Raw genomic sequence first — 9,595 nt, forward strand, 5'->3', positions numbered from 1 at the left:
TTATGCCTCTTCAAATCAAACAAATCCTTATCCATTGCTTCCTGGAAACCGAACCCGAGCCTCAAACTAATGTGCTTCAACGATGAGCAAGTTTCTCTAACGAGTTTGAGGTTTTTGGAGCTCATGTTCTACTTAAAATAATCCCAGATATTTAGATATCCTCTTGCATGTATATTTTAGTTGGAAGTTACTAAGATTTGACATGCATTCACTGTGCTTCTTATTTCCACTAACTAGTGAAGGCTTTCGAAGGGAATCCGTCGAATCTGAGGTGGATTCGACACCCATTACTCTTTTATCTATTCAAATTAAGTCCTTGAGCCTTGTAATGGTGTTTTCTACGAGATTTAACATGAAATTCGTGAATTTTGGGACTAAATCCATGCTCTGCAACTCTCTGGAATTTTCCCCAATTTTTAGAGAAAAACCTGGCAGTTGCAGGCCATTTTCCGTCGACTCTCAGCCACGGCTAGTCCTTGTATTGGTAAATCCTTGTTCTCCCTTTCCTTAGCTTCAATTTGACATATGAATTGTTGAAAATGATTGTGATTCGAAGCTAATTGGAGCTCGGGAATTTATCTCGGCCAAACCAGCCCAAAAACCGACGACCGGACCCGTGATGGAGACCGGGTCGACCCGACCAGAAAACAAAAAGCCCAAAACCTGATCCATGAATCGACTCAAGCCCACGACCCGTTAACCCTAACCCATATCCAACCCTGATCTGCGAGACCGAACCGATAAAAAAAAACAAAACTAAAAGAGGGCCAAAACCCAAACCTTAAGCCCAAACCCTTGGGCCATTATACTCGACCCGACCCAATTCTTAAATGGATCCTAGAATATTCTCTTGTGTTGACTTTTATGAAATTTTCTCGGAAACCCTCATAGGCTAAGTTCGACATCCCAATTCCATTTTTGACATCTATTTAGGAAAATTCTGAAGTTTTAACATATTTGACCACCAAGCCATCTCGGTTTACTTTTAGGGTTGACCATTGACTTTTTTGTTGACTTTTTACAAAATTTACTCGGGACCCTACCTAGCATATTTCAACGCTTTGATTTCGAATCAGCACTCCATTTTTCCAAATTAAATCATTTTAGTTGAGTTTTACTGACATGACCCAATATTATGCTTAGGTGCAATTTCTATCGAAGACCCCGACTTTCCTAGATGTTATGGTTACGACATGCATGTACCTGTGAGTGGGTCTTTTGTTTTTACATATATATATATATATATATATATATATATATATATGTGTGTGTGTGTGTGTGATTTTCTTAACAACTGCTTTTATATATTATGATATGGCATGCCATGCTTAGCTTTACAAATAGACTTTTCGTACACTTCATGTTTTTAATATTATTTGTGAGCATAAACTTGTGGCATGATATCCTTGCGTTTTATCTGCTCATTATTACATGTTTGCACGGTATCTCTTAGTTATTTGTACTATCCTGGGCCAAGGACCATCTTCACGTATGGTTCACATACACCATTTACATTCGCTTTAGATCCAGAGTTAGGTGTCAGCCTGTCCTTTTTTGTAATGTTTTGGACTCGTATGTGATGTGACTAGCGTAGCTCATGTGATGTAGTACTAGAATGTAAAACATACACCCAACCTGTTCCATTGTCTGAATACCTCTGCAATGGACTTGTGTGCCTATTAAATTAATGAGCATTGATTTCTTATGATATCCATTTGAGATTTAATGTTGAGATACCTTGTTGTTGTACCCTACATCTTTTACTCACCTCTGCTGCAGGGTACCTATTACATATTATAATTATAATATTTTTGGGAAACCATATACTTGTTTTACAACGAGGGGTTACACTTTTCGGAAAGGTTTTACAAAACTTTATTTTTCATGCCCACTCACTCTTGTTTTTCGCCCCTCTAGGATTTTAGGGGCAGAGGTTTTTGTGACGACGAGGATTGTGGTAAAAGCTGTTACGTAGGAGACTTCTCATTTCGGTATAAATGTCCTTACTCTTCTTTCACTGCAATTTATCTATGCTCTGACATCACTTGTGTGATATGGGTTCAATCCCGCTCACATGCGCACTCTAAATTAGTCACTTTTAGGTTTTAATTTATTCACATTTTCCACATCACTACACTTTATGGCTTCGTCACCTTCCAAGTGTCGGCCAGCACATCACGATTCAGGTGTCCAGGTGGACACTCCAGATCGGGGTGTGTAAGTTGACACCTAGCCCCCAATGTTTTTTTTTTAATTTTTTTTATAGAAAACAAAATAATTATCAAACGGTCCCTTAAAGTGGAAAAATCATTATGCAAACATAAAACAAAAGCATAAGACTCTTTTTGGATAAAGAGAAAACTGGTTCATGAACCTTAAATATGTGCGAGAATTAGTCTATGAATTTGTTACAAAGTGGACGGTAGCCCTTTTCAGTAACAGAGTTATAATTTTTGTCTAAAATAAAAGTTTAAGAGAACAAATAACAAAAAAACAAAAGTTCTTATTGAATTACTCATTCTAACAAGTTCAATGATCAATTCTCACCACTTTTTAATGCAAAAATCAAAGCTCTAATTCGACTACAAATTCAAGAACTAATGCTCTCATGTTTTTGTTTTTTTTGGAAGCATTGACGTCAATTCCACTTTTTCTTTAAAGAAATATAGATGCCACATCTTTTCTGTTGAATAGTAATGCTTTCTTTCCTAGTCATTGTGGAAGAGTATATCCACATCGTTTGAGTTCAAAGGGTCGACAGATGCATGCATTTTGATTAGGAGAGGTGTCATTAATTGTTGAGGTAGTATATGCCCTTTGCTTAGTTTTAGAGTAAACTATAGTAATGATCTCTTAACTTTAACCCAATTGGAGCAATGGTTGCTGAACTAAAAATCCATTACTATTGGTCTTTCAACTCATCAAAACGTGCAGTTATGGTCCATCAACTAAAAATTCATTACCATTGGTCATTCAACTTTAATCCAACTGGAGAAATGGTCCTTCAACTTTAATCCAATTGGAGAAATGGTCCCTAAACTTTAACCCAATTGGAGCAATGGTCTCTCAACTTTAACCCAATTGTAGCAATGGTCATTCCAACATAACTCATTTTGACAAAATTCTGACGAAGTTGACGAAAATGACTATAGCTACATGTTTTGATGAGTTGAGAGACCCCAATTGTAGCAATGATAATTCAAACATAACTTATTTTGACAAAATTCTAACAAAGTTGACCAAATGGACCATAACTACACATTTTGATGAGTTGAGGAACCAATGGTAATGGATTTTTAGTTGAGGGACCATTGCTCCAATTTGATTAAAGTTGAAAGACATTTGCTACAATTTACTCTTAGTTTTACTAGGCAACAAACTCCCACCTCGGTTTCCTAAGTGAAACCAAGTGTAATATGAAAAATCTAAAATTTATACAACTCAGATAGGGTTTCTCAAACTGTTGGGGGTAGATTCCAGGGGTAAAATTGAAATTTTACTAAACTACCGTTTAACCAATTTGGAAAAGGATCCTCACCGGATTCTTTTTCTAGGATCTTGTGATCTCACATGTTCATTGTACATCGTGCGGTCAAAAATCATTTTAAAATTTAAATTTTAAAATTAAATATGAACAGTCTCTGACAAAAACTTACAGCATGATATATGATGAATGGATGATATCACAAGATCCCTAGGAAAATGATCATCGCTGGATCTTTTACCAACCAATTTAATCTTCTTACCACTAACTCATCCAATACTTTTTTGACAAGTGTCATATGGCTATTAATCATCCTTAATTCATTATAACTGAATACAACTGTCTACCTCCATCCATAATCCCTAACCACCCAACCAACACAACATAACCAGCTCTCCCTCCCACCGAATTACGATATGAATATCAGTGTTTCTGTCCTGGGTCGGCGTATTGAACAAATTAGATGACCAGATGAGAAACAATGGTTGGAGCACATATCTCGTTGCATTTTCGGTGTTCAGGGTGGCGACGAGAAAGGTGTAGGAAATGAGGGTTGAACTCTTTGGTTTGGCGGCTAGGGTTTAAGCGATCGTGTGGGTTTTAGGCTGGGTGTAGAGAGAATGATGGGTGGAGAAAGAAAATGCAGGTGAAGCTAGCAGTGAGGGTGTGAAATGAACTTCGATGACGAAGACGCTCTGATTGCAAAGCCATGGCTTGATTGCTGGGAGAGAAGCGGCATCGAGGATGATCGAAAGAGAGGGCGGAGTCAACGAAGAAATGTTGGATTTGTAGGGGGAGAGCTTTTAAGGTCAACGTAGGCCCCACTTTCTTATCACTAATACGTAGATAATTAACTAATTATTAGCTATTTTATGTTAAATTACAATCAAAACTTCTTCTTTTTTTTTATCAACTTCCATTAAATTATTTGATGATTTTTTTTTTTTTAAGGAGAAACGATGTTAATTTTATTCAAAGTTAACAAGAAAGCAAGCAATCTTGATGGAGGACATCTGACAATCAATTTAGAGGTTCCTCAAACCAACAAAAATTGAAATCAGAAGACAAGGCCAACTTGGCCCTACAATGTGCCGATTGACTAATATGACATACTTTTAAATCATCAAAGCTTCTCAAACTTACTCTAATGTCTTCCACCAACAAATCAGCAGACGAGGAGCCCCCCTTCAAGCTACCAATATCCTGAACTACGTGCAAGGCATCACTTTCTAGAATAATATGCTACAGATGCTGCTATGCAGCCCATAAAATCCCATTCCGAGCAGCCATAGGTTCAACCATTTTGGGGTTAGACACGTGTATTATATTTCGAAGGAAACCTCCAACATAGCTACTGGCTTCATCGCGAAAAACCACACCGACTCCCCCAGTATTCGAAGCAGAATAGAATGAACCATCAACATTAATTTTAATCCACCTGGGTGGAGGTGGGCACCAGCAGGATGGCGAGGTCAGCGGTTTAGAATGACCAGCAGGATTCGCTTTAGTGAATTCAAGCAACAGAATATTAGCCTGGTAACTCACTAAGGCAAGGTTCTTAAGTTTGTAATCCCACAATAAAGCGTTTTTGGCCCGCCAAATTGAGTGAATGAGCACCAAAAACAGGTTGAGCTGACTAGCAGAAAATAAGGTCGTGCACTAGGAGAACCAATCATTGAACTCGATGAGGCCACCAGGGGCTGCAGTAAGGTTCATGTTGGCAGCAAGATAGACCGAGCTGGCAAATGGACAAGAACTAAACACATGTAGCGCCAACTCCGGAGAAGAACTACAAAAGACATAAATGTTGTCCCCCACCACCCTTTTGGTCAATAACACTGAGCAAATAGGGAGAATATCACGACAACCACATTCATTTTGGTCACTTAATACTATCACAACAGTTTTATATGAAAGTTTACCAAATACTCACACATTGCTATTTTGCTAAAATAACTTTTGTAGTTAGAGTTTACCAAACACTTTACTGTTTTATTTTACAGTCATTTATTGTCACAGCAAAGTAGAAACATTTTTTTTAAAGCACAACAATATCATACTATAACCTTTACTCTTATGTAACGCAACATGTCACGTGACGAGCTTTTATTGAATTAATGATTTACTTTTCAAACACGTGGTTGACATCTATTAGACGGGTGATGTCACTTAGACTTTTAAGTTCATTAACAGGAAAACTAATGAAAAAGGCTTCAAATCTTTACATTTTAATTAAAAACCACCCACTAACTTTATTTAATAATAAGAACAAAAGACTAATAAAAATAAAAAAATAAAAAAACCTAACAAATCCAACTTGCGCTGGGGCGTACCCTTCCCCCCCCCCCCCCCAAAAAAAACTTCATACACTCCACTTTTTTCTCCCACCTTTTTGTCCCATCGTCAACTAAATTAATAGTTTCCCAAAACTTCAAACACTCCACTTTTTTCTCCTACCTTTTTGTCCCATCGTGAGCTACATTATAAGAAAATACTTTGAATTGAATTACATTCTCCTGTTTTATTTGTGTGGTGTTGTTTTCCAATAGTGGTGTTGTTTTCCAATAGTAGTCATGATGACAAGAAACTTTTCAATGTGCCCAGAATACGGGGTGGTACACTCTATATAAGTTGTGAGATTCTTATATTAAAAAATTAATAACATAAAAAATAAAATTTTCCACCACTTATATAATAACACGTGGTATACCATTTGTGTTACGACTACAAGGAAAAAATTCTCGAAGATGACATCCAAGCTCAAGAAATTGAATGGAGAGCTACATTTATTATTGTAGGTATATGAAAAAAGTGAGAAAATTTTAATTTGGTAATTGAAAACAGCTTTTTAAATATAATTATTGAGAACATAATCTTCTCAAGGTTTTGATCTAAAGAGTCACTTCTGGGTTCATCGTTTTTGACATAATGGGTGCTTTTACAGGACCAAAAAGGGTCTAAGTTTCAAATCTTATGAAACTAAACCAAGAATTAAACACTATTTATAAAACTTCACCAATAAGTAGACACTATTCATGAAACTAAATCAATAAGTAGACACTATTTATGAAATTGAACCAATAAGTATACACTATTTATGAAATAAAAACAAGAATTAGGCATTATTTCAAAAACTAAACCAATTGGTAGAAACTATTTATAAAACTGGACTATACACTATTTATAAATCTAGAGTAAGAATTAGACAATATTTATAAAATATGACTAAGAACTAGGCACTATTTATGAAAGTGGACCAATAAGTAGACACTATTTATAAAACTGAACCAAGAAAGAGACATTATTAATGAAACTGTAACAACTACAATACATTGTTTATGAAACTGGACCTAATAACTAGGCATTATTTATGAAACATGATCAAGAATTAGACACTATTTATGAAAGTGGACAAAAAACTAGACATTATTTATGAAATTAGATCAATAAATAGTATAATACCGTTCAGTTTTATAAATAGTGTTTAGTTTTATAAACAATGTTCAGTTTCATAAATAGTGTATAAGTCCCCCGCGCATGTGTCAGGTTTTTTTTTTTTAATTGTGTCTTTTTCATTAAAAATTAAGTCTTTTTATTAAAATTCAAGAATTTTTCATTAAAATTTAATTATTTTTCAGTAAATAAAATTAGGGAACTTTAACGAAAACTCCCGGTACTGTTCACTTTAACGAAAAACCACATTTTTACACTAAAAAGTCAATCCTGGTACTATTCACTTTACCCTTTATTTTGTCTTTATCATTAAAACTCAAAATTTTCAAATTCTTTTCATTAATTTTCTTATAAAATTATAACATGATTTTTTATTAAAATAAACTCAGGGCATATCATTTTCATAAAAGTTCCCTTTATTAAAATTAGCAAGGCCCACGCTGAAAGAGAAAAGAAGAAAAGAAAAGAAAATTACCCAAGGCCCATCTAGCTCTGTGTGCGTCTCTCGCTCTCTCCGCTCGGTAGCTCGCTTCCTCCCACTTCTTCCTCGCATCTCCATCACACTGAGAGACGGGTAAGTAAACCTCCATCCCCCTCTCCCTTTATCATTTCTCTGGTTTTTGGTATAAATTCGCATGTGGGTTTTGCTATTTCTGAGGTTTTCTTTTGATTTCGAATGCATGTGGATTTCCACCATTGTTAATTTCTGTATTTTGGTTCGCAATTTTCATTTGTGATTGTCCTGCAACTACCTCCACCATCAAGCCACAACAACCACCACCGTCAAACCCCACCGCCACCACCGCTAGACCTTCACTCGAACAACCATCAACACCCAGTTCGAACCCAATCGAATCACCAACACAAACCCCACATATACCCAATTAAACAACCATCGCCGCCTATGAGATTTTTCATAAGTCCCTTGCTTTTCTATGAGATTTTTCGAGTTTCCTTTGTAAGATGAAGTTCTTTGATAATTCTGTGTTAACTGTAATGCCTTTCTGTTCAAGCATTGTGCCTCTATTTATAAATTTTGAAATGTAATCCGAGTTGTTCGGTGTGCTTAAGTAATTGTTCCAGCTTTGACTAGATGTCGATAAGTGCATCATAAGCAAATTAAAGTAGCATGAATGTCACATGTTATTGATTTGTTCAAAAATGGTGAATGTAAATGAATTGAAGGGTGATAGTTGTTATTTCTCGAGGAATCTGTGTGCTTTTTTAATCTGGTTCTGTCACATTGATTCGTAGTGTGCTCTTCTTATTCTTCCATGTCTATCGAAAAGAAAGTTATTGGGTACTTCCTTAAGTTGCCTTGTATTCTTTTGTAGCTCATATCAGAGAAAATACCCAATTGTTATCATCCCTCTAGTCACACAACACAGTTGAAGATGGCAAAGCGTCTAATTGCAACCCTCAATCGTGGCCTAGTTGGCAAACTCTTCTCCGAGTCCTCTACCAAGGTAACATTACCCTGTTACTTGCGTATATGTTTATGCATTCAATACCATTGTGCAGCCCTAACAGTGGTATGTGATGGCTTGTTGGTGTTGTTTGGTTTGGACCATTTGGTATAGCTGAACTCCGGAAAGCCAGTGGTTGTGGGAACGTGTGGACTGGACAAAGCATGCTATAGTACCCAAGCCAAGCAAGAGTAAGTTTCTTTTACGGTGCTGCTCCTTTTTGCCATGTCCATTTTGTCACCATGGCTTAATGTTTCAATTTTTGTGTCTTTTCTGGATACTATGTGGTCACCACGGTTGTGTTTGCGTGTCTGCTATTACATTTTTAGTGGGAGTTTTTCTCATTTTCTGATGTAAGGAATTTGTAATTTTGTTGGATTTGGCTTTTGAGCAGATCTCGTTTTTACGATGGCGCTTTTGTGGATGCATTCCTGATGAAAATGAAGAACAATAAAGATCTTCTTAACAATAAGAAAATTTGGTCACGCAGATCTACCATTTTGCCAGAATTTGTGGGTACTACAGTCCGTATCTATAATGGAAAAAATCATATTCGCTGCAAGATCACTGAAGAGAAGGTTGGTCATAAATTTGGAGAGTTTGCAATGACACGGAAACGAAGAATTCAGGCTAAAACTACTGCACCAGTAAGACCAGTGAAACCAGGAAAAAAAGCAGGCAAAAAGTAAAGGTCCGAGAGCGTGCACAATGTCAGGCATGATGGTGAAATTCACAACATACCAGATTCTGTCTCATTCAGGTGAATTCTGATACACATGAAGGATCTGGTTGGATTTTGTCCTGCTGAGGATTGTGTTCGGTTTCGATGCGAGTCAGTTTTAATTAAGCGTTGAAAGTTTCGTAGTGGATGTTTGTGTTTGCTATCCTTTTGCTCAAGTGAAGCAACCTTCATGTTTTATTAGTTTGATGAATTTCTGATATGTCTATTGTGTCGGAAGAAATCTAATGGCAGAAGCAGGTTTTCCAAGTGAATGTGGCCAGGCGGGAAGAGATGGGGCTGAGATAAAAGTAAGTATGAAATAAAATGTCAAAATTGATATACACAATTGTTAAGGGGATAAAGTAGTTAAAAAAATAGTTGACTCTTGTTTGGCTCATTTTTGGCTCCTTCAAGCTGGGTTTGTAAGTGAAGCGAGCTAACTTGTTCAAAATCTTATGCTCGTCGAAAAAT

The 9,595-nt window shown here is 36.4% G+C and overlaps 1 protein-coding gene across 3 annotated transcripts; it reads left to right on the plus strand.

The window, feature by feature from the left end:
• Positions 1-7,386: 7,386 nt before the first annotated feature.
• On the plus strand, positions 7,387-9,391 carry LOC126634472 (ribosomal protein S19, mitochondrial-like). 3 transcript variants are annotated; one of them, XM_050305010.1, is made up of 4 exons: positions 7,387-7,511; positions 8,272-8,403; positions 8,518-8,594; positions 8,798-9,391. In XM_050305010.1, exons 2-4 carry the CDS (start codon positions 8,332-8,334, stop codon positions 9,090-9,092), a joined length of 444 nt encoding a protein of 147 aa, XP_050160967.1. In that variant the 5' UTR covers positions 7,387-7,511; positions 8,272-8,331; the 3' UTR covers positions 9,093-9,391. The 3 variants fall into 3 exon arrangements, with proteins under 3 accessions (XP_050160967.1, XP_050160962.1, XP_050160971.1); XM_050305005.1 differs by lacking the exon at positions 7,387-7,511 and adding an exon at positions 7,549-7,895; XM_050305014.1 differs by lacking the exon at positions 7,387-7,511 and adding an exon at positions 7,573-7,595.
• Positions 9,392-9,595: the final 204 nt, after the last annotated feature.

Source organism: Malus sylvestris, chromosome 2, assembly GCF_916048215.2.
Source record: "Malus sylvestris chromosome 2, drMalSylv7.2, whole genome shotgun sequence".
NCBI lineage: Eukaryota > Viridiplantae > Streptophyta > Magnoliopsida > Rosales > Rosaceae > Malus > Malus sylvestris.

Coding starts and splice junctions, on each gene's coding strand:
- LOC126634472 (XM_050305005.1), top strand. CDS start 7,842: ATGAGATTTTTCATAAGTCCCTTGCTTTTCTATGAGATTTTTCGAGTT. Junction 7,896..8,271: donor AGATTTTTCGAGTTTCCTTT/GTAAGATGAAGT, acceptor ATTCTTTTGTAG/CTCATATCAGAGAAAATACC. Junction 8,404..8,517: donor TCTCCGAGTCCTCTACCAAG/GTAACATTACCC, acceptor CATTTGGTATAG/CTGAACTCCGGAAAGCCAGT.